Source organism: Cervus canadensis, chromosome 14 (genome assembly GCF_019320065.1).
Source record: "Cervus canadensis isolate Bull #8, Minnesota chromosome 14, ASM1932006v1, whole genome shotgun sequence".
In the NCBI taxonomy this organism is placed as follows: domain Eukaryota; kingdom Metazoa; phylum Chordata; class Mammalia; order Artiodactyla; family Cervidae; genus Cervus; species Cervus canadensis.
This window is the reverse complement of record NC_057399.1, coordinates 43,475,137-43,500,865: the sequence shown is the minus strand read 5'-3', so window position 1 is coordinate 43,500,865 and position 25,729 is coordinate 43,475,137. Positions and strand designations below refer to the sequence as shown.

The 25,729-nt window shown below is 40.5% G+C and overlaps 1 protein-coding gene across 16 annotated transcripts in view; it reads left to right on the top strand.

The window, feature by feature from the left end:
- Positions 1 to 25,729, top strand: part of BNC2 (basonuclin 2) — a 470,337-nt gene that overhangs the window by 427,538 nt on the left and 17,070 nt on the right. For 10 of the 16 annotated variants that reach the window (XM_043486718.1, XM_043486711.1, XM_043486714.1 and 7 more), the window contains 2 exons: positions 15,349 to 17,318; positions 17,761 to 17,826. In XM_043486718.1, the coding sequence (XP_043342653.1) occupies positions 15,349 to 17,318; positions 17,761 to 17,826 (2,036 nt within the window). The remainder of the gene's footprint in view (positions 1 to 15,348; positions 17,319 to 17,760; positions 17,827 to 25,729) is intronic. The other 6 variants (XM_043486710.1, XM_043486709.1, XM_043486712.1 and 3 more) reach the window with 2 other exon arrangements.

Sequence of the window (25,729 nt, the reverse complement as noted above, 5' to 3'; positions counted from 1 at the left end):
AAATTTAATCCCTTATTGGTTGTCACAGTGATGTCAGTCTTAACTGCTCTTAACTGATGTAACCCTTAACTTTGGCTTAACACACTAAAAGCAAAGAACTTTGTATGGCGTTTTCATACTTGATTGCAGCACTTGCTTTATTGAAGCTGCATTGACTGAACACAGGACAGACACTAAGATCAATTTTAGGGGATCACAAGGGAGCCCCTAGGGGTTTGCTTGGGATCCCTGAGGCCCCTGGGTCAGGCCATCAACTCTGGCTTTCTTGTTTTCCTTTTTCTCTGCTGCAACGTTTTTTTCCACCCTATTTAATGAATGCACCAGAAGGTACTGTCTGTGTATGCGTGTGTGCTTCCACCAAATAGCTTTATCATCAGTGCTGTGGGCCCTCCTTACACACTCGTGGCTTTCATAAGGCAGATCTGATGCAAGCTTCCTACACACCCAGCTTTCTACACACCTATCCTTCAGATGGCTCTGTCACTGAAGCTTGCCAGTTGTCAGCCACCCTGGTGTCATTCAAATGGAGGCATTTTGAATGTTTCTCATTTCACAATGTTTAAGACACTCATTAAATGACAGTCATCTTAGGAAACCAGCTGTTTCTTCCCGTTCTCATGCAAACATTTGTTCACCTGGTAATCTTCAGAATCACAGATTTCTGGTTAAAAACAAATTCTTCCAAATTATTTGTAGTTGGCTCAATATGGCTTACATTTTTAAATTTAAAGATACTCAGACTGCCCTGTTTTCTGTGTAAATTAGAGCAGATTCAGTCACCCTGAGGCAGTAATGGGGACTAAACTAATTTCACTGATGTAATCATTGTTAAACAATTTCCAATGCAACTTTGGAAGCAGTATTTGTGAACCTGTTTAATGATGTTTAAAAATGCATCAATGAAATTGGCTTAGCCTGTGGCCTTTATTACAGTCTCTCTTCTCAATTACACAGATTCCATGTTTTATGTCTGGACTGATTATAAGTAACCCCCCGCACCAAAAAAAAATTATCCTAGCTGAAGAGTGTAGCTTATCCCTAACCCATGGAATTTGATTTGGAATTGAAAACTCTTGGAAAATAGTTCAAGAGTACCACATCAGCTGTTAGAATGATAGGAAATGCATTCAGGAGGTTGGGCTGGCATTTCTGTTTCTGTTTTCACCTTTTTTTTTTCTTTTACTTCCACTGCTCTTCACCTTCCACTTACCCCAGTGTCGTCATGAATTCACTATAAATTCCAAGCCATCTGCCTTGAAATATAGCAGAAAACATTAAATATGTTTTTACTAATGATCTGCTAAAATCACAATTCAAGCTCTGTGCCGAAGCTGCTTTTTTTTTTTTTCAAGTTTCAGAAGCAGTATTTAAGTGATGACATGCAGTAATTTGTTCATTCTTCTGTCAGTATAATTTACAAGGCAGTGGCAGATAAACATAGCAATACAAGATTCATTTACGGTGACACAATGGCAGATACACAGAGCAGAACCCTGCCTATGAGATAAAGTGGACTGAGTGACTTATGCAGTAATTAGGGGATAATTGTCATTAACCTCACAAACAGTAGTTTACCCATATTGTTTAAAAGGCTCCAGGATGCGTAATGACAAGGTAATCTGTCAAAGCGCTAGGGGGAAATATTAATAAGATTTGTGCAAGCCTGGATAGAAAATATGCAGAAAGCGGCCACATTAAGCTAATTGGTGGATGAATATACACTTGTAAAAGTGCTTCTAATGGCACGTTTGCTGCTCTCCAAATGACTACCGTTAATGTGGAGAAGTGGGCTGCTTCGAAAGTCAGGACTGCTGGGACAAGAGGGTATTAAGGCATGCAGACACAGTTATTACCTTGTGCTCCGTAATGCATGCTTCCCCCTCCTCTATTTTGGAGTTCTGAGTTTGGTGTTATAGTACCATATGTTGATTATTTACTCTGATGATTACATTTTTTGATCTTCTATTTCAGTCAGCCGCTGACCCCCAATCACCTCTGTTTTGTGGCCAAGTAAAATGTCTAATAGCTACACTGATAGCTTAGAAATACATAGAAACGTAAACTGATAACGCATATGTAGATTGATAATTACACACACACGTGTGGGGGTGCCTTTTATAGGAGCACATTTAATCTGAGCAATCAAAGGAAAGTATATCCATCAACAGCCTCGTGTATGTGTTACAAGTAATAATGTGTTGTTCCCTGATGAATGCTAAAGCAGGAAATTAATCTTTGTGTTCTACTGCCGTTCTTATACCCAGAGAAGAACAAAGTTAAATCTCCCAATACATCTCTCTGTTCAATCACACACTCCGTCCTCCACGTGTTGTATGGAATACTGCTCAGTGAGTCTTCAGTTACTTTCTCCCCCTGCTCCCCCACATCCTAATGAATATGTTAAAGTTCCTTAGGGTTGTTCAATCAGCTTCAGTTGTGGAGCGATTCAAAATATAATATGTGAGCTAGAATCAGCCTTTCAAGCTTTGGAAGCTGGGATATGAGTACTGAGGGTCTTGGTTGTACAGACAAACTTCAAACAAAGATTGAAGGTTGTAACCTTGAATTCATTCCAAGGTTTTGACCCTTACCTAATGAGGAAAATCACCCTCATCGTGGGAAAAAAAAATTTCTTTTTGCACTCATTTTTGCTGTTTATCAAATATACAGGGGTTGGGGGCAGGAGGAGAAGGGGACGACAGAGGATGAGATGACTGGATGGCATCACCGACTCGATGGACATGAGTTTGAGTAAACTCCGGGAGTTGGTGATGGACAGGGAGGCCTGGCATGCTGCGATTCATGGGGTCGCAAAGAGTTGGACATGACTGAGAGACTGAACTGAACTGAACTTGCTGTTTATCAGACATTATAGGAAAGCCCATCAGGAAATGCCAGGGTCTCTCTGGTGTTTGTGTTTAGCTACATGAAACCTCAGCACAGACCCCTGGGCAGACGGAAGCTTTCTACAAGCCTGGTGGCAGAACATCGGTTATGGAAAGAAAGATAAACTAGAAGATGTAAAGCTCAAAGCAAAAATGCTAGCACGGGCTCTGGTGAGTGGTGTTTATTGCCAGGCAAGCAGATTTATAGCTGTCCAAGGACTCAGGTTTTATCTGTATGTCTGAGGGGAGAAGAAAACAAGACCACTTGCAGGGCCCATCCTTCTCCTTCCTCCTGTTTCTAGTGTTTTCTCTGAGGATTTCAAACTGTTCCTTTGCTGTCCTGAACCATAAAATGACTTACCCCCTAGCATCTCATGGTGATCATCTCCAAAAGAGTAACTTGTGTCTATTTAAAAGGTTTAATTGAGGCAAGAGTCTCATATACAGATACTGCTGTTTCTCAGAACTCCAGAGATCACAGGAGAACTACAGATATTTATTTATATAGCTTGATGGAGATATAACGTATTTATTTTGGAATGACTGAGCCTCATGTTTTACAGGATTTCCACAAACTGTATTGATACAGTGATATGGGAGCTTCGAAGGAACTTACTGAGCAGTTTCCCTATAGAAGCGAAGTTTTCACTTGAACAGATCATTAAATTGACCAGGAGTAAAAAGTAATCCAGAAGAATTACTACCTCTAATCACATTACTGATAAAGCATCGAGGGAAGCATGCAGATTAGGGAACCATACAGTAAGTCAGATAGTGGCATATTTTCAGTCATAAACGCATATGTTCTGAAAATAAGTTACATACACAAGTTGGTTGAAAGGAAAAACTTTAGCCTAAGATTGGAAACATTTTGATTGAAATGTCTTGTGTGTCCAGATTCTAGGTATAAATAGTTAAATAAGGGAATTTGACATTTTTTAGTAAGGCTTAGAAAGTTGGTGGGGCTTCCCTGGTGTCTCGATGAAGAATCTGTCTGCCAGTGTAGGAGGACCCAGGTTTGATCCCTGGGTCGGGAAGATTCCCTGAAGGAGGAAATGGCAACCCACTCCAGTATTCCTTCAGGGAAGTCCCTTGGAGAGTGGAGCCTGGTGGGCTACAGTCCATAGGGTTGCAAAAGAGTTGGACACAATAGCGACTAAACACCACCAACAGGAAAATTTAGTAGGACTCTTACATGTACGAAAACAAAACTAGGTACTGGTTCCTTCACAGTCACACAGCTGGTCACTGGCAAAACGAAGACTAGACCTCAGGTATCTTTTGTTTATGTTCTTTATTTTCCTCTGACGTTGAATATGAGGAAGTTATATTAAGCATAACCAAAATTTGAAATTTTAAGATCCAAATTCTCTTTTAGCCTCTAAGTTCAGAGTTAGATACGCTGTGCTTAAAGATGCACAGGTGATTGTATATTAAAGACTGATCTTCTAGGAATAAAGATCTGCTGGATTTGAGATTTCCTATTTTGAAATTTAAATGATTTTTAAGATACCATTGTTAATTATTAAAATGTATAGTGTCTTTAAAAGTTTCTCAGATTTGATTTACAGTGGAGCTAGGTAATTTGAAAAATAACTTCAGACTCTTTGAAGTGTAATTCTAGATATTGTGGAAAGTAATTTACACCTCTGACAATTCTGTAGATGGCAAAGCAAGGCACTTGCTTTATTTATTTGCAAACAAATAACCAACAGAAGAAATGCATGGAGCTGGTTTAAAGCCAGACAAGCTAAAATTCCTGGATACAGGGAAGAAATCCTGACAGGCCTTTAACAGAGCTTAGCTGGAGTTCTGTGATTAAATATGTTGTAACCCTAGAGTGATCTCTCATAATCACAGATTTTAAAATAAAATTGCTGTACAGACGGTTATTGAGGAGAAAAGCAATCATCCTCTATGAATTATATGTTCTCATCTGGTCCATAATCAAGAACATTCTATAACAAAGTAAATTTTTATATCAAAAGTCAAACAACATACTTAAAAAAAATCAGAAGAGCCATTTAAAACTAATGCCTTGGCATTTTGATTCCTCTTATTTGAGAGGTGGTCATTTTGGGAGAGTGTATTGTTCAATTTCTCAATAATTTGTTTCTTCTTCTAAAAGATACCTTCTTCTCTGAAAAGTAGTTTCAAATATGGATCAGAAACAGAAATGGTAGGGATTTATCTCTTGAAAAATCTACCAGAGCCATACCTGAAAATCACATAATACTAACATGTCTTTTCCTTCTGCTCCCAACTGCAGTCAGGGGCCATTTCCTTCAAGCTTCCAGTTTCATCCAAGGAGATTAATTCCTTAATTCTGTACTTTTTTTTTTTTTTTTGCAAGTAATTTGATATGCCTTTCCTTAGTATACTACCAATTCTTCATGATTGAGCATTTTTCATCCTATAATAAGACTGATTTATAATGAGGTTGGTGCAGTGACCTGAGGATGGTAGTCTCTCTACAGGTACACGTTTGTATACATACACATGTACGTGATAAATAACTTTTAAAGTCAATCCCTAATGTGCAAATGGTATTTATAGAGAGCAGACCTGTGTTAGCAAGGACTAATGAGTCTCACCTTGACAGAAAATTCTTTAAGGCAAAGTTTTTTGAGAGCTCTGTCATTCTAACCAGTGGTAGATATTCCTATAGCATTCATTTCTCCTTTGGGGGAAAAAGGAGGAATTGGAAAGATACTTCAGACAAGTCCTTTATAATCCGTGCATACTGAATTTAGCACCAGCTTCTGTAATCACAGCCAGCCAATATATACATAGCTCTGATGTGTGTGCGCACATTTCATGACATCGATGGGCTTGGGTTGATGAGGAAAGCATATTTGTTCCCCAGAAGGGATAAATGTGCATGAATGTTAACAAAGTCCAGTCTTTATTTTTCTTTGCAAGTTTTCATTTCTTTCTGTACCACACCCTGTTGATTCTTTCTCAAGGAACCCTTCTGTCCTGGGGAGGGGCAGAAGAAGCAAGAATGGACTGGTCAACATTGTATTTAAAAGGTAAAGTGATGCTCTTGAGAAATTCTGCAAAACACAAATTTCCAAATGATGGAAATCGGGTAGTTTTTATTACCCAAAACGAATTTGATTTTTTTTCTTATCAAGTCTAATTTGAACCATTTGGTGCAATCATGGTATAAATGAGCATGCCTCACTCCGCCTACAGATATTACAGTTGTTTCAACTGGCCTGGAAATATTAGCCCGAAACACTGGAAAAGCACACTCACTTGAAAGAACTCTGTGAATAAAGAAGAGTATAATTCTGTTTACTTACACAAGCAGACTGTTCCAGTGTATACTGTATATGGTAGTGGTTCATCTTTCTCAGCCAGTGCCCTCCCAGAAATATGTGTTTAAATGTAAATTTGCTAAAACAAATAAGCATGCCAAGTTGTTTCCCCACATAATTTCAAGTGTTTCTCAAAAATTATCACAATATTGCTTACAAAATTTCCCCAAGTGCTTCCCAGAATCTGTTATTTTCAATAAGCATTTTTTGTTATTGTTTTACCATTTTTCTTCATCTGCCCCCTCCTGCACACACACCTCCCCCCGCCCCCCGCCCCACTTCTTGCTTGCTTACACACACACATGTGCAGGCACACAGACACAAAAATTTTAACCCATGCCAAGTCATGTAAATTAGATAAATAAATAATTAGCCTCCCCCCCGCCCCACCACCTCAACAAAAAGAGAAGAAGTGGCTCTGATATATGTGGAGAGTACCCTGACCAGTTAAACTTTTTGGCTGAAGAGAAGTTTAAAAGTAACTTGACTTTAGAGGAACAATTTAAAATTGAAATATCTGTTTGTCACATATGGACCCACATGAGTTCTAAAACAGATAGCTTGTAGGTGAAAAGGAGAGAAGAGGACTGAAAGTTCTGTAACTTCTATAAGATTTTTTTTTTTTTTTGGTAAAGCTGTAGGTAGTGCTTTCAGCCCTCACATGCAGCCCTACCCACCCCTCAGGTGGTATCCATGAACTTTCATTTGCAGCACCCCCACACACACCCCCATATGAAGTTAAGGGAATGGCCCTGTTCATGACATCTGAGATAATAGTCTGAGCCCACCACTTCCCCCTGAGGTGACCTACCAGTTAAATGATAGATTTCCTAATTTCTGGGTCACTTCCTTGACACATGTCCGGCTAACCAACAGGCCAGCACAAAGGCAGGTGAAGGGGAGCTTCAGTGAATTAATAGATCACTCTTCAACGTCTTCCAAAGTGTGTGTGAAGACGTGTGTGCATGGTCCGTGTCTGCCACATGTCAATATTGGCTCTGTAGTGAAGCAGTCTAAACTTTTTATGACTACACACCCTTTTCACAAAATACATGAGCGTGCACCCCAGTGCGTGTGAAGCTGTTCCTAAGTTAGTAATATATTGTAAATTTACATATAAAAATTAACACATTTGTCTTTTTAGGTTAAAAAAATAGAAATTATCAGGTTTACTCACCACATCAGTGGATTGTTGTGTACCCCCCTACAGATAGGAGAGAATGGAGGAGGGGGCATGTGTTTTTCTGGTTACAACAGAATGCAGGGAACAAGAAGATGGCCTATATATAAATGGGGAAAGTTGTGAGTGTTGAGTTCTGAGTGTGAGAGTTCATGCAGTTTTCATAGTTTAATGTTTTCTGACAGCTTCTTTGAGGTATACCTAACATTCCAAAAAAGCTAGGAGTTTTTAAGTCTACAATCTATATAGTCATATATACATCAGCCTTAGGACATAAAACCTTTCCATCACTGCCTAAAGTTCCCACTGGTCTTTTACAGTCCGTCCTTTCTTCACCCTCGGGCACTGGCAACTACTGATCTCATTTCCCTTCTTGTAGGCTTACCTTTCAAGGATGATTTCCTCTGACTGGCATAGTAACATCTGTTATCTTTCAGGTCTGACTTCTTTCATTCTTAAGGTTATGTTTCTATCAATACTTTATTCTTTTTCATTGCCCAGTAGTACTCCTTTGTGTATATCTCCCACTATTTGTTTAATTAAGACTTAAATATCAAGAAAACCTGGCAAAACGCATGTTTCACGTTTTTCATAGCATGGTTTCATTAGTTTTTAACTCCATAATTAATAGTTCAGTTTTACTTGATAGAGTACCAAGCTGGATTGGCTTGGGATCGTTTGTCTACCTTCTACCCAAGTCCATTCCTCTTGCCTTAATACCTGAACTCATCCTGAAGAAGAAAGAAGTTCAGTTCAGTTCAGTCGCTCAGTTGTGTCCAACTCTTTGCGACCCCATGAACTGTAGCACACCAGGCCTCCCTGTCCATCACCAACTCCTGGAGTCTACCCAAACCCATGTCCATTGAGTTGGTGGTGCCATCCAACCATCGCATCCTCTGTCATCCCCTCTCCTCCTGCCCCCAGTCTTTCCCAGCATCAGGGTCTTTTCAAATGAGTTCAGCTCTTCCCATCAGGTGGCCAAAGTATTGGAGTTTCAGCTTCAGCATCAGTCCTTCCAATGAACACCCAGGACTGATCTCCTTTAGGATGGACTGGTTGGACCTCCTTGCAGTCCAAGGGACTCTCAAGAGTCTTCTCCAACACCACAGTTCAAAAGCATCAGTTCTTCAGCACTCAGCTTTCTTTATAGTCCAACTCTCACGTTCATACATGACCACTGAAGAAACCATAGCCTTGAAGAGATGGACCTTTGTTGACAAAGTAATGTCTCTGCTTTTTAATATGCTGTCTAGATTAGTCATAACTTTCCTTCCAAGGAGTAAGCGTCTTTTAATTTCATGGCTGCAGTCACCATCTGTAGTGATTTTGGAGCCCCAAAAAATAAAGTCAGACACTGTTTCCCCATCTCTTTGCCATGAAGTGATGGGACCGGATGCCATGATCTTAGTTTTCTGAATGTTGAGCTTTAAGCCAACTTTTTCACTGTCTTCTTTCACTTTCATCAAGAGGCTCTTTAGTTCTTCACTTTCTGCCATAAGGGTGGTGTAATCTGCACATCTGAGGTTATTGATATTTCTCCCGGCAATCTTGATTCCAGCTTGTGCTTCCTCCAGCCCAGAAAGAAGAGAAAATCCCAATAGGAAACTGGTCATGAAAATAAGTTGCCGATACAGTTGGAATGGAATAATACCTTAAGATAGCACACTATGCTTGCAAATCTAGACATGATATCAGAAAGTGTGTCTCATAAACCTCTCATTTTGTTTTAGGTGGATAGCACTTCATTAAAAGCTTTAAAGTTAGATCAAAGGGGAAATGTTTTTAGTTTTTAGCTAATCGTTTTTGGATTTTTCCTTTAAATTATGCCTTAAATTTGACAGAGAGAAATTCATGAAATAGAATAGAAAATTAAACTATCCTGTGCTGGTCTTTAAGCTGTTTGCTGCTTTCTTCATAATGTGAATACTGCTAGAGCAAATAGGCCCTAGGTCTTTGCTGCGCTTAGTGGTCTGGTCTCATTTCCATGTGTGGAAGGAAAGGCAGTGTTTCCCTCTATGTTCTAGCATGCTAGTGGCCTGCCATGAGCACAAACAGATTTATTCTTGGCCTTCAAGCAGATTCTCAGGGCTTAAGGTCAGCTGACAGTCTAATGATCCCAAAGTCTTTATCTGGTCTCTCCGGTCTCTTTATATCTTTCCTTCTCTATTCTCCCTTCCCCTCACATAAGAAAGAACAGTCCATCTTACTTGACTTTGGTTTTAAAACTATGCATCATGTAAGGTGTTTTGATATGAAAAAGGGGCTCAAATAAAACTGTTGAAACCATGATCATTGACCCTACCGACAAAGATTTTAAAAAATCACTCTGGACCCATATTGAACTGGGTGCCAGATTTCTCCTAAGTGATATAAGCACCAGTTCAGTGAATATAAAAGGAAATCTTTTCATTTAAAATGTTTAGATGTAAATATTTTAAGTGTTTTATACTGTTTCTGAACCCAGTAAGACTGGTTTATAAGTCTGGATTATTTGGTTACAAATCTTCTAATTAATAGGATAGCCAGTTATTATCATAGGAAATCAATACTTATCCTAGGGACTTCGCTGGTGGTCCAGTGGTTAGGACTCTGTGCTTTCACTGCCAAGGACCTGGGTTTGATCCCTGGTTATAGAACTAGAATCCCACAAACTGGCATGGTGCAGCCAAAAATTAAAAAAATATTTATCCTAATACTTTGCATTTCACTTAACAGGACAAGTCTTATCATCCTCATTTTGTAAATAATAATTTCCAGTGAAATGGTCACTGAGCTCTGGGGAAAGCGTAAAGTAACTCAATCACCAACTACAACATGAATGGGAAGGACACAAATCCAGTTTACTCACTCTGATGTGACTTTTTATTCATACACAAGTCCAGCATCCCAGTATGAAGTAGTCAGGATGTTCATAGTGGCCTAACAGACTGAATTTTTTCCATATTTTGTGACAATACCAACTTCTTTTTATGGCTCTCAATCACCCTGGTAAAGTGTATTTGACATGATAAGGAGGCCTAGGTTTTAGATCTGTACTTCTCAAGCTATCTGTGAGGAAGGACCAGTTTTCCTCCAGCTGATCTTGAGCCAATACTTAAGTTTAATAAAGTAAAAATCAGTTAATTTTAAAAGAAATGACCGTGTCTTTCATTGTACAGCAGTGTCACATTGTCCTGAAAGTTACCAGATAGCTACTCTCAATTCCTTGCCGACTGGTTCTTTTTGATAGCATGTAGGCCACTCACGGAAAGTCTTAACAGAGGAGTCTTAAGCCATGGTTTAAGAATCACTGCACCAGATCCTGATTACTTCTGTCACAAAGATCTCCAGGCTAAAAACCTGGGCCTCCCTTGTTTTCCTTTGATGATTTCTAACTCCCTTCAACTACTTTAACCCAAGGATGTGCTAAAGCTGATATTCATTCCTTGCATTGAGCTTTCAGACCCGTTCTATTACATGAGACAGTCAACTTTGTTTCTTGTTGCAGTTTCCTGCTTATGAAAGGGATGGTCTTTAGATGGTCTTGATGAATGATGGCTTCTTTGGAAACAGCTTCACATTGCCTGGATCCAGAGGGTACCCTGTCAGGAGGATTCTAGTTGGAGTATGTCATGTAGATATTTGACCTCTCCCCAGGCACATTCATTTACAAAGATACTATGTTGTCCTTCTAGGTAAATATAAATGGATGCTTCTGTTACCATGATAAATAAAGCTTCTCTTTTATCATTCAGGCAACCAGCAAAGTTCTAAACCTTGCTTACCTGGACCTCTTCCACCAGAAGTAAGTAGTTTAACATAGCAGTCTCCATTTCAGTGGAGACAGCCACTCAGGACTAAAAAAGAATCTGAAAGGCAGTAGATTTAGAAATAGCAGCAGGCATTCGTGGCGGGCCAGGAGAAAAGAGAAACCATATGGGACTGCTGTGTACTGTTAGGGGAGGGAAGACAGAAGGGTGATGGAAAGGAGATGCCTCAGGTGCATTTGATCAGTTGCTATGGTTTCTGAGGCCTATTTTAATATCAGAGGCTGCCAACTCTGTAAGTACAGTATCAACATGCAGATTTAGGTGCAGGCTACCTGGGAAGAACCTGAGGTAAAAATGGCTGCACACCATTCAGATTGAGTTTCCACAGTGAACGCTTTCATAAAAAGAATAATCAAGAAAATGGATTTGATGGTAAAGGAAAAACGGTGTAGAAGAGGACATGACAGTGATCTGGAGGCCAGCCTTGTTCAGGAGAGGTCTTGCTCCTTGTTATCACAGACTGAGTGTGCCCACCTGGGAAATGGCCTCATGCTGCTGCTGCTGCTAACTCGCGTAAGTCGTGTCCGAGTCTGTGTGACCCCATGGACAGCAGCCCACCAGGCTCCACCGTCCCTGGGATTCTCCAGGCAAGAACACTGGAGTGGGTTGGCATTTCCTTCTCCAATGCATGAAAGTGGAAAGTGAAAGTGAAGTCGCTCAGTCATGTCTGACTCTTCTCGACTCCATGGACTGCAGCCCACCAGGCTCCTCCGTCCATGGGATTTTCCAGGCAAGCATACTGGAGTGGGTTGACATTGCCTTCTTCGAAATGGCCTCATGGATGACAGTAAGTTCAGTGAACCTGGAGTCAGAATTTCTGGGTTCAAGTCCTGGACCCCAGTTAGCATCTTCGCAACCTTAAGCAGTCGTACCTCTGGTATCTCATCTGTTAAACATTTGCTGAGCTCTGGAAGCTATTATAAGACTCAAATGAGATAATCTCTGTAAAATCACAATTTATTTCTCTGCTTATTTACAATACCAATAGTCTCCTCTACTTCCCTGTCCCAAAAAAGGATGTAAGGGAGACCATTGCCACAAGTGATACTTTTAAAAAAGCAGCTACTTCACAACTCCGGGATTATCCAGTCAGTCACTGTGTCGACATATCATGGTATGACTATTGTGAACAGAGAACTGCATGAGAATGTTTAGTCTGAAGGCTAATTTCTCCTGCAGATGAGGGAGGGACATCTGTATTTGCCAGTTTACGTGGTTCAGTTCAGTTGCTCAGTCACTCAGTCGTGTCCGACTCTTTGCCACCCCAAGGACTGCAGCACACCAGGCCTCCCTGTCCATCACCAACTCCCGGAGTTTACCCAAACTCATATCCATTCAGTCAGTGATGCCATCCAACCATCTCATCCTCTGTTGTCCCCTTTTCCTCCCGCCTTCAATTTTTCCCAGCATCAGGGTCTTTTCAGATGAGTCAGCTTTTCGCATCAGGTGGCCAAAGTACTGGAGTTTCAGCTTCAGCATCAGTCCTTCCAATGAACATTCAGGACTGATTTCCTTTAGGATGGACTGGTTGGATCTCCTTGCAGGCCAAGGGACTCTCAAGAGTCTTCTCCAACACCACAGTTCAAAAGCATCAATTCTTCGGTGCTCAGCTTTCTTCACAGTCCAACTCTCACATCCATACCTGACTACTGGAAAAACCATAGCTTTGACTAGCTGGAACTTTGTTGACAAAGTAATGTCTCTGCTTTTTCATATGCTGTCTAGGTTGGTCATAGCTTTTCTTCCAAGGAGCAAGCTTCTTTTAATTTCATGGCTGAAGTCATCATCTACAGTGATTTTGAAGCCCCCCAAAAATAAAGTCTCTCACTGTTTCGTTTCCCCATCTATTTGCCATGTAGTGATGGCACCAGATGCCATGATCTTAGTTTTCTGAGTGTTGAATTTTAAACCAACTTTTTCCACTGTCCTCTTTCATGAAGAGGCTCTTTAGTTCTTCACTTTCTGCCACAAGGGTGGTGTCATCTGCATATCTGAGGTTATTGATATTTCTCCCAGCAATCTTGATTCCAGCTTGTGCTTCCTCCAGCCCGGCGTTTCCCATGATGTACTCTGCATATAAGTTAAATAAGCAGAGTGACAGTATACAGGCTTGACATACTCTTTGCCAAATTTGGAAGCAGTCTGTTTTTCCATGTCCAGTTCTAACTATTGCTTCCTGACCTGCATACAGATTTCTCAAGAGACAGGTCAGGTAGTACTAGACACTAACACACATATAAAAGGATAGAATGCCAGAAATGAGCCTTATAAGGAATGGCTTATAACTATTAGAGTTTCTTTTTTAAGTAATTTAAATAAATGACAAGTATCACCTTAATACCAAATTAGGTGATGTGATTCAGACCATACAGTTGTGGTCCAGAGAGAATTTCACATCACAGGGCTGAGTAGAACTGTCTATGAGAGAGAATTCTCTCTTGCAAAAATAGTACAGTTCCCTTTATCCTGTTTGCCCTGATGTAACATCTTACATATGCATAGTACAGTTGTTAAAACTGAGAAATTAGGATTGAAACCATGCTGTTCACTAATCAAGAGACTTTCCTGAAATTTTACCAGTATTCCACAAATGTTCCTTTTCTGGTCTAGGATCTCTAGAATCTTAAGTTCATTTGTCCTGTCTTGGTCTCCTCTAATCTCTAACCAATGTTTGGTCTTTGACTTTTTAAAAAATCTTTCCCGACATTTACATTTTGAAGAATACTTGCGGCTGTTTTGCAGAACACCTTTTAATTTTGGTTTATCTGATGTTTTTTCATAATTAGATTGAGGTATGCATTTTTTTTGGCAAGCATGCCACAGAAACCACAGTGTGTCCTTCTCGGTATATAGATCACAAGGTCCGTGATGATCCTTCATTTAGGCAAGTTGGTTAAGGTGGTGTCTGCTAGGTTTCTCCCTTATAATGTTGTGATTTTCCTCTTTGTAATTAATAAGGCTCTTGTCTTGTATTTATAAGACGATTTTGTGCTTCATAAATTGACTGTCAAGGGTTGGAACAAGTGCTGTTCACAGAGGGTTGCCGAGTGTTCTGTCCTGGTGGGAAGGAGCTGTGCCCTAGTAGATGATGGAGTCATTATTTAAGTGTTTGAATAGGTTCCTCTCAATCCATACTGAAATGGATTGCCTGACATTACATTGCAGGATTTTTAAGTCCTACCTCCAGGCATATCTCATACTTACTAGCAAAAATGAAAGTGTGAAATGCTTTTTAATGTATATTTAACAACACATAGTCTGGTGATTACTGATGTGTATTCTCTGTGGACACACTCTACTATCAGAGCAGGATGTTAAGAGACAATATTTTTACACATTTATTCTGTCTAAATCCATCACGTGTTTACTTTCTGAATATCTATAACTGTCATTTATAACAAGATCATAAAAAGTCAAATACTCTTAACTCAAACTTTGAATCATAGAATTACAATCAATTTTCAGAAAAAGTACAATTGCTGTGTTTCCTTACTCTACCTTACGAAATTGCCTACTGTAACGTGACACTAAAATTCAGCCACTTAAAAGGGGAGAGATACAGCATAGCAATGTGAGTATGGGGGTGATGCTACTTCATTCATCTTCGTGATTTAGAAATTCAGATAATAGCTCCTATTTAAAGGAAGTTTCATCATTGAATCCAGTGTCGTGCCTGATTGTGTTAATGAAATAAAATTTGAAAAATGTACCTAATTCCTTCCTATGGTGTCACTATTCAATAAAGATTAAGGTACCACGTTTTGTTTTGTTTCTGCATACACTGGATTACACAGCAAGAGTTCATGTCTTGTACTAATATATGCTAAATACTTGCATAGTCTATAGACCATTGTTGGTACAAGTAGCAGTAGCGTAGGCATTTTAGATCGCAGAGCCCCAGTGGTATACGTTTTGTTTGCTTTGACATTATTAAACTCAATCTGTTTCTCTGTGACTCTAATGACTGCATTTGCATGGCAGAAAAGTTTGCTTTGTGGATCAACTTGTATTAACAGTGCTTGCATGTTGTTTTCTGCTCTTGCTCGCGGTGTTCCATGAGCAGACAGAGCACCTTCAGCTGCCCTGAATAATTATGCACAATCAATAAGTTTCTGTGTTTGTCTTTGTCGTTTCTTTGATGTGGCCTCCAGGATGCTGCTGGCAAGGTGCTTGACCGCTGGGCCATCATGTCTCGAGAAGAGGAAATCATCACCCTTCAGCAGTTTCTGCGGTTCGGAGAAACCAAATCCATCGTGGAGCTGATGGCGATTCAGGAGAAGGAAGGGCAGGCCGTAGCTGTACCATCTTCAAAGACAGACTCAGACATCAGAACTTTCATTGAGAGCAATAATCGCACCAGGAGTCCCAGCCTCCTAGCCCATCTAGAGAACAGCAACCCTTCCAGCATTCATCACTTCGAAAACATCCCCAACAGCCTCGCCTTCCTGCTGCCATTCCAGTACATAAACCCGGTCTCAGCCCCGCTGCTAGGATTGCCTCCGAACGGGCTGCTGTTAGAACAACCAGGACTGAGGCTGCGGGAGCCCAGCCTTTCGACCCAGAATGAATATAATGAGAGCAGTGAGTCTGAAGTCTCCCCCACGCCCTACAAGAACGATCAAACACCCAATAGAAATGCCCTGACCAGCATCACTAACGTGGAGCCCAAAACCGAGCCAGCCTGTGTGTCCCCCATTCAGAATTCCGCCCCAGTCAGTGACCTGTCCAAAACTGAACACCCGAAGAGCTCATTCCGGATCCACAGGATGAGAAGGATGGGGTCGGCCTCCCGGAAGGGAAGAGTGTTCTGTAACGCGTGTGGGAAGACATTCTATGACAAAGGTACTCTCAAAATCCATTATAACGCGGTTCACCTGAAGATCAAACATCGGTGCACCATTGAAGGCTGCAATATGGTCTTTAGCTCCCTTCGCAGCCGTAACCGCCACAGTGCAAACCCTAACCCTCGCCTTCACATGCCTATGCTAAGGAATAACCGAGACAAAGATTTAATCCGGGCCACGTCCGGGGCTGCCACCCCCGTCATAGCAAGTACAAAATCGAATCTCACACTCACGAGCCCTGGCCGGCCCCCAATGGGTTTTACCACTCCCCCACTAGACCCCGTCTTACAGAACCCTCTCCCTAGCCAGCTGGTGTTCTCTGGGCTAAAGACTGTCCAACCAGTTCCTCCATTTTATAGAAGTTTACTCACTCCAGGGGAAATGGTGAGTCCTCCGACCTCCCTCCCGACCAGTCCCATCATCCCAACCAGTGGTACCATAGAGCAGCACCCCCCACCCCCCTCTGAGCCAGCAGCGCCAGTAGTGATGATGGCCACTCATGAGCCCAGTGCCGACCTGGCGCCCAAGAAGAAGCCCAGGAAGTCCAGCATGCCTGTGAAGATCGAGAAGGAAATTATCGATACCGCCGATGAGTTTGACGATGAAGATGACGACCCCAATGACAGCGGGCCTGTGGTCAATGATGGGAGCCATGACAATCACTGCCACTCCCAGGAGGAGATGAGTCCGGGCATGTCTGTGAAGGACTTTTCTAAGCATAGCAGGACCCGGTGCATTTCAAGGACAGAAATAAGAAGGGCTGACAGCATGACTTCTGAGGACCAAGAACCTGAGCGGGACTATGAGAATGAGTCTGAGTCTTCGGAGCCCAAACTCGGTGAGGAATCCATGGAGGGGGATGAGCATATGCACAGTGAGGTGAGCGAGAAAGTCCTGATGAACAGTGAGAGGCCGGACGAGAACCACAGTGAGCCCTCTCACCAGGATGTCATCAAGGTGAAGGAGGAGTTTACAGATCCCACTTACGACATGTTTTACATGAGCCAGTACGGACTGTACAACGGCGGGGGTGCCAGCATGGCAGCCCTGCACGAGAGCTTTACGTCGTCCCTGAATTACGGCAGCCCTCAGAAGTTCTCCCCAGAAGGGGACCTGTGTTCTAGCCCAGACCCTAAAATCTGTTATGTGTGCAAGAAGAGTTTCAAAAGCTCCTACAGCGTGAAGCTTCACTACAGAAACGTTCACTTGAAAGAGATGCATGTCTGCACGGTGGCCGGCTGCAACGCTGCCTTCCCCTCTCGCCGAAGCAGAGACAGGTCAGTAAATCTCCATTGGCTGCTCCTGCTGGGGGGGTGGAGGGTGCCAGTCATGGTGGACTTGACACATTAAAAAAAAAAATCCAACTTAGATGTTTTCGATGCACTGTAAAGACTGTCCACGGTGACCGCGTGATCCCCAGGCTGCCATGCTCGTGAAGGATTGTTGCAGTCGGTGCTTGTTCTGGTTAAGCATGCAGAATCATACGCCATCTTACTCAGTAATGCACGCCATTTTTCTCTGTGCTCTGTGTGTGTGTATGTGCGTGTGTGTTTCCATGCATCTAGGTGTGAATAAGTTAACTGTGTACACAGTTCCCTGCTTTCCCATGAACCTTCACTTAGAAGCTGCAGCTTCTGTTATATATATTTCTGCTTTGCCTTGTGGCTTTATAATTAAATCAATATATTATCTTCATACACACGTATTTATCCAATATAGAAACAGAAATTTACGGATGGAAAGAACCATAGGTCCAGGACATCGAGACAGCCTGCATCTGCGTAGGTATAACCAGAAATGTTATCGTTCTTACATGAGTATTTAGTGTATCCATGAATTCTTTAAGAGTTGTAGATACATCGGAAGAAAATGGGACCAAAGTAATTGTTGATACGGGGAAATGTTATGACGATTGTGGGTTACTTCAACTTCACAATATCTTTGAGCACATCTCTAAAATATAGTCTGTCATGGGAATTATGCATAGAAGGGGAGACATGCATATACTTTGAGGATCAGTTAGAATATATTATGTCCAGCCTTCAGATGACATCACACCTTAGGTATGTAGCTGTGGCTCTGAAACGGTTGGGTTTAAACAGAAGCAGCTGGTCCTAAACCTACAGTGTTCTTTTTCAATCTTAAAGAAAATGTAATATAAAAGGAATGTATTAAGGTGGTCACTGGTGGAGTAACACAGTTGTCCTCCTCTTGTGGAGATAAGCTTATGAGCAGAGTATTATACACCAGCCTAACTAGAGTCACACAGTTAGTTCATCCCATTATAGCAAATGCAGTTTTTGGTTTTACATTGTCTTTTAATAATGTATCTGGAGAAAATTTTTTACATGGTAAAAATCAATGTATGTAGAATAAACAGTATTAACTAGGAAGTTTCCAAATAGCTACCACCCAAATTCTAGTGTTTCCCTGATGGGTAGAGTTGTTTGATAAAGTAACATATAATAGAAGTACCCTGAAAAGTAGTGATCTGCCTCTAGAATGTTTTTATCCATATTTAAAAGTTCAGTCTTCTTAAAAATAAAAGAAGAAAATGCTTTTTCCTTTCTACTAAAATACAAGGGACCCAATGCATGAAAAGCAAAATCTCTGAGAAAAAATTCAGTGGCTTTCTTCATACAATTCAAAACATGCTTTGAAGAGAAATCTATCTTAAAAAATTCCCTCCCCCCAACTCCATTTACCTTGTTCTGTAAAAATGTTTTATGGTCACAGAGTTCTTTTCAGTTCCAGGTTATCATTGACAGTCCCAAAATACAGCAGTTAAGATAGCTAGACTTTGAATAATAAAATATAATACTATATCCATCCCCCCCACGTTTGTAAGTAATATTCATTCTTTTACATTTGAAATAGTGCACTTGTGATAATGAGGTTAATGCATTGGATTTTTTTTTTTAACAAAAATAAAAGACTCATGAAAAACTGCATAAAATATTTATGGAAATGGAGTGTTTGAAGACAAGCCAAAATTTAAGCTTATTTGCATGAATTCCTATCACAGTTTTAGTTGGTTTGCTGAAAATACTGCAAGTCATAACACTCAAATAAATGGCTCTGGGACCAAAGGCTACAACACCCAAAGCCTGGTGCTTTCATTTACATCAAGCCACTAGAAAACACAAGCGCAGTTTTTATGCCCCACTGTAAGGAAGTACTGTGGAGAGGGTGGTTTGTCTGAGGAAAAACATTTACTGATAGCAGCAGAATATTTCAGTCTCTAATTTTATTCTAAGGATTGAGCATTCCATGGGTGACCATCCATATACAAGTTGAGGCCACTGCCCAGCATTACTAGGATATAGGATATTCCAGGTGGGAAGCATAATACAGATATTCTCCCACGTATGTTCAGTCTCCCAAGAGATTGCAAACCCCAGAAGACAGGTGATTACATTTCATATGGGTGAAATAGCATGTCACGCCAAATCTTTTTAATTCTGGAATTTTGTCACACACAATAAAAGGCAAATTGGACAAAAAAAGTACTGTACAAGAAAGTCTTCTGATCCTCACTTGAAACTTTGCTTTTCAAGAGTCCTCAAATCTTTTGACCTCAGGGTAAACACTTAGCAGAAACTTTGATACTTCAACTTTTTTTAATAAGAAGCGTGTTCATCCTTGTTGAGTCTATGACTTAATATATGAGCATAGCTACCACCAAATAAGCAAAAGTAGGGATGCCATTGAATATCATCCTCTTCTGCATCTCAGGAAACATAACTGCACTATAACTGTACCCCTGTTTCATTGTCATCAACTAATGTTGACCTGTAATTTGATCTCCTTATTCACAAAGCCTCTGCCTAACATCTCAAATCTACCCAGTAGACTTCTCTTCCCTTGTCTCTTCACTTTTACTGTTTCAGTCACAAGAACTCCAGGAATTTTATGTCCCTGCTTTTTCCCTTTTCAGTTCACTATGAAGCTAGGCTAAGTTTTCTTACCTTTCTATGAGCCAACACACCTTCCCAAACAGAAATCCTCCTTTGTCTTTAATCCTGCTGTCCTTGCATCCATTTCTCTCCTCTCCCCAGAGTCTCGATTCATCCATCCTGGACTCTACAGCATCTTCCTTGTGCAAACAGCATTAGAAGGCATTTTGAGTTGGGGTCGAAGTATGCAAGGGGTTTACCTATGATAAAACTAACAGAATAAACCCTCTTCCTTCTATTTATGAAAGTAGCCTTCTTGTCTTTGGGCTTAGAACACTTTACAGGAGTGAGAAACAGGTCTTCCTCGGCTTCTTCCAAGATGGTTGTATTTGAGGGAGTTGTATGTTTGGTCTCAGACAAGCAGTCAGCAGGATGGAAGTAGAAAGATGGTAAATGCTGTATGTTACATTTGGCAGCTAGTTAGCAGAGTTGTCCAAGTCTTTGCTTAGCATCTTTCTAGGTCTTGTAAGATGAGATTGAAGCCTTTTTGAAAAACAATATTCTTTGTGTGAAGTCGCCAAAAGGGACATGAGAGAGATAGCGGGGCACAAGCAAGGTTTGTGAGGGCTGAGGATTCTAAGTGTCAGAAGTGTCCTTTCTATGCATTTGTGAATGAGTGTGAGTTTAATAAATTTGAAAGCAAGGAGGACCATTCCATACTAATGACACACAGCAAGCTAATATGCACAAACTCCAATTTGTCTGGTCACTGGGTGGCTGTCAGGGTAATTTTCATTCTGAGTTTTAGAAGCACAATGTAAATTACTTTCCCTGTAAAGAACCACAGAACTATAAGGCGATGGCTGATATTTAAGTGAATACTGATAGGAGTGTGTAATGTTACACCCGACAGTCACTAGACACCTGTACTTCTTTCTTGTTTGTCCTTGATTTTTCTGCTAAGATTCGTCTGTCAGGGAAAGCAAAGCTGACACTAGGTTTTGAAGTATACCTATGAAAATACTCCCTGGGAAGAATAATTCTAACTGGGCTAGAACCTACAGTCTTCATTAAGGACGTTTTCTTGAAGAGTATCATAGAGTTGGTTGGCCCTGGCTTTCTTCGGTCATTTCTCATCCTCCGTCTGGTATTTTGATCCCCAGGAGGGCTGAGTGGCCATGGATCATCTGTATATTAGGGAATCCCATTTATAAATTACATTTGGTTTTTATTCCAAAAAATAAAAACCCCTGTGTCCTCTTCTGCTGAATTCCTTATCATTTGCTAGTATGTTAAAAATCTATTTATATCTGTTTCAGTGATTGGCTGTTTTAAAACTCCCTCAACTATAATGAAGACTTTGTCCACAAAAACTAGATGGTCTGCATAGAAAGAAATATTTAATCTGTTTGTTTTTCATCTTAACATGAATTTTACCATCTTTGTTCCTCTCTTCCCTCTGAGAATAGTGGCCACTCATTGCTACAGTTTGTCTTGAATTTTATCAGAAAGGTAAGCATTATGTTTAATCTTCAAGGTGTAGGAAAGGTGATTCAGCCCCATGAATAAATTTAGAAACAAAATAATATTTGCTTAGGGTGATTTATAAATAAATATGAGGCAACCATTGGTGCCAAGTGGAAACCTTCTCTTTGATTGCTACTTAAATCCGTCCAGATTTAAAACATGTAAACTTCTTGATTTGTATGAAGTAAGACATCTGTATTTGGTTTATTAAAACGTGCTGATGTCTCCAGAACTAAATTTGTTCCTATATAGGCCTCTGGGTAGCCGTAGCTAAAAAGCAGAGATGTATAGTTTTTGCTTGTTTGATTACCTGACTTCCAGCCCTGTACAGGTGTGCGGGCATAAATTAACATAAGCTACCTCTGACGAGTCACTGCATACATTAACAGCAGAGGTGAAGATGCGAAAACATGCTACCTGTCTCCTGTTATCACCTTCCCAGCAGCGACATCCATTTTTCCCATCATTCTGTGCTTAGAAAAGTTCTCTGTAAGTTTCCAAAGAGAGATTTTCAATAAATGCATATGATTTCACCAGGCAATACCGCCAAGAAATGAGCCACTTAGCACCAATTTAAGATAACCATTAGTGTATTTGCCCTAATACAATTAGCTGTCAAACAGTGTGTTAATCTTCTCCAAGTAGGAGAAGAGAACACTTTAAGGCATCAGCTCTTTCATTTCCTATATTTTTTGCCACCCAAACTGCAGCTCTCCTTTACCAGATTTCTTTTAAAAGGTAAAGTCGCATGGGTCCTCTGACTTTTAAAGGAAGACATTTTTTTCCCCCTCTGTTACTCTTTTTGGTTTCACAATACAGCCAGGAGATCAATAGGTCTTTTGTACTTATCTCCATTACTTTCCATCAAAGGCAAACAAACAAAATAAATTTCCCCTTCTGAGTAATTGCTAGTTGTGTCCTCCTCAAGCGAAACTTTGGTAGTAAGATAAACTTCGGTGTCATTCCTGTCTCTGGGGTTCTTTTTATATCCTGGGAGAAGAGCAGTGAGCAAAACGGCCTCCTTGTATCATGGGGAGAGACTCTGTCAAGCCTACCATGAGCCTCGGATCTTCCTAATGACCTCCTGCTGGCCCAGCTGGATGTAAGACAAGCTCATTTAAGCCTCTGCTGACCTTTCACTCCTCCAGCCCAAGAAGTACACCAATCACTTCCACCAAACTGCCTACCAACTAGACAACAAAGCTTAATGGCAAGCAAAGGACTTCCTGCCCATGATACAAAGTTCTTACAAATTTCTCTTGATGAGAGTACCATTAAATCTCTTGCGGCTACATAACTTCCACTGTGTAAATGCAATGCTTCCATATACCCTGTATTCCTACCTTCCCTCAAAAGGAATGAGCTACTACTCTCTCCATCGGGAACTTGAAAATCCAGGCAGAAATAGCATTTAGATCAGCATGTACATACTGCATGCATAGTTGGTAATTTTCAGGATGGCACCACTTTGAAAGGGTCATCTTCATGATTTCTGTCTCCCTTGGGTCTCCCACCACCTATCTGATCCCCTGATAGACTTCTTTGATCTCATTCTTTCTTATAATGATTCATTCTAAGTATTTGTTTTTGTAGATAGTCTTGTCTTTTTAAAAACAAATAAAAAAGGCCATTTCTCACCTGGAAGCAGGTTATGAGACTTCACACACTTATTAGTATTTGCTTGTATCCTTCCTGCAAAGATGGGTTCTCCATACCGTAAGAGGCTTCTACCAGCCCTTTCTTGCTGAGTGATTTGTTGTTGTTGTTGTGCTAAGGAGACAGACTTTTCTTTCTCTGTTGAAATTTCATTGTGAAGGTTGGGCTAGAAAGCGTTTCTTTTTTCTGTTTTTTAAAAGCCTTCTCAGAAATAATTTAATGTTTTTGCCGTAAGACTCCCACAAGCTTCAAATAAATGAATGTGGCAGAATATGAAAGGAGTTTACACTTGCCAAAAAATTACAATGTCATAAAAAAAGGATTTATTAACTTTGATTCTTGAGTGCCAAGATGTGTGTGTGTGTGTGCATGTGTGAGAGAGAAGCAAGCTGAGAAAGAGGAAAAAAGAATGCTTTTCAGGAAAGGACAATTTTTCTTCAGTTACTTAACAGAAAGCTACACTTTTTAAAAAATACCTAGATTTTATGTCCTAATGCAAGCGGCTTGAATTAAAACAGGAGTTGTAAATTCCTGGTAAAAAGCTGTTATGCCTGAAGTGTTAGTGATCTTAACTCTAGTACTTTATGGAGTTTATTACTTCTTTTATTAACAAGGGGGGAAAATGTTACCTACTTCTAGTTTAATTCTTTTTCTTGCTTGCTCTAATTATTTTGACTTTACCTTAGTAAAAAAAAAAAACAAGAAAAAAAAAACTGTGTTTCCAACCTGAACATACGTAAGTGATGCCTCCAGTTTGCTATTGCATATATCAACTGGAATCATTGCCAGCTATTCAGAAATTATGCTAACGTTCTCATCTAAATGTATCCACATAAAGTATATGTGTGTTTATATGTGAACAACCACATAAATAAGAATATCAAAAGACAGATCATCCTTAATTGCCAGAGTAGACATCTTCCTCTTGGGAAATGATGTATGAAGTTACTTTAGCACATGGATGGGAAATAAGATTTTTTTCAGTCAGAAGAGACAGATTTGGGCGATGAGAACAACAGACCTTCAGAAGTAAGCCTCATGGGTCTGATGGCCAGCTGAGGGGAGCCGCTCGAACTCTGCTGGCTTTTTAGTCTGCTCTGTCACCAAGGGGGCACTGGGGGGTCAGTCCGCTCACTAGTAATTGTGTTTTACAGACTTCTAAAGCAATTGGCTCAGTCAGTCCCAATTCAATAAAAGTGGAGAGCAAGAGAGAGAGCACTTTTGTTCTATTTTTTACTTGAAATTATTTCATTCAGCAGTCTGTCTTTTTTATTACCAGGACTTGACATTAGCACTCCAAGCTATATTAGCATCCATTTCAGCAGTTCAGTAATGGTATTAAAAAAACACTTAACTTCAACGGTGAATGGTTGTATGACAGTACCATAAAAAATCCACATTAAAAAAAAAAAAAACTTATGTATTTGTCCCAGCAAATTATTTTTCACTTGTTTAACCACTTCAAAGCTATGTTCTTGAGATGGGTTTTCACAAGAACCTTCTTGCACTCAGAAGCAAGCAGTCAGCAGTGCTCTGTTGATTAGGGAATCAGGAGAACAGGGAAAGAGAGATCCAGTGGGGAGAGGGGAGGTAAAGATGCTGTTTACCCTGTAGTTAGATTACCTTCCATTCATCAGCAGAGATGGAATTGGCAACCTCAGAGCACCCAAGGTGAAATTCTTGGATCCTCATGCCTGGCTGGGATTTGATTTTTAACCCAGCACTCCCCAAACTTGGGAGCAGAGCCTAACTACTTTGGCACTGCAGCGTGCTCATAAATGACTACATTAGGTTCTAAATTTTGATTAAACATTCAGTAATTAATCAATGGTAGACATGAAGCAGTTGGCAAGGTCCAGAGCTGCAAAATGTTTAAGACATAAAACATTACGAAGTAATTAGAATATGCTCCTTCAAGAGAAGGATTGCCTTCAATAAAGAGGTAAATGATAGCATCCTGCTTATTGTGGACGTAGGCAGCCAGAGCAATATGATAAACTGCTGGAGATACACATATCAGTAATCATCCACATTATTAGTGCCATTAATCATAATTCCAAAAATATGACAGCAGCAGCCAACTTTTTGACCAATTTCGCTTCTGCCTGTTGGCCATTATAACTTCGCTAATAGACTGCAGAGCTCCTGTGCGTGGCAGTTTGCATTGAGAATGGAAGGTTAATTATATTTGAGCTGCTGATTTCTTCTCTCCTTGGAAAAGGCTTAGCACTTTGACAATCCCAAGAGCTCACTGTTGTTAAACCAGTAAAAGTACTTTATTGAAATTTTCTTTGTTGGTCAGGAACGAGGAGATGCTTCAAATGAGAGAGATGCGCCAGGCTGGGATAGCCGCTAATGTTTCTTGCTCCAAAGTGATCCTTGGGCAAAAAAATGAAGTCAGAGGTTTCTTTAGCTCGCTTTGCTCTCGTTTCTCTTCGGCAGACTGGTAGAAATTTCACTCTATGGTGATACACCAGGTGAATCCCACAAGATGCGTGGTGGTCTCAATATGTATATATAGGACTAAGAAGTTGGGGGAAGTGGTTAATGGTATTGGAAGCAATAAGCACCTCTTTCATACAGAATTCTGCTTCTATGGCTATGCTTGT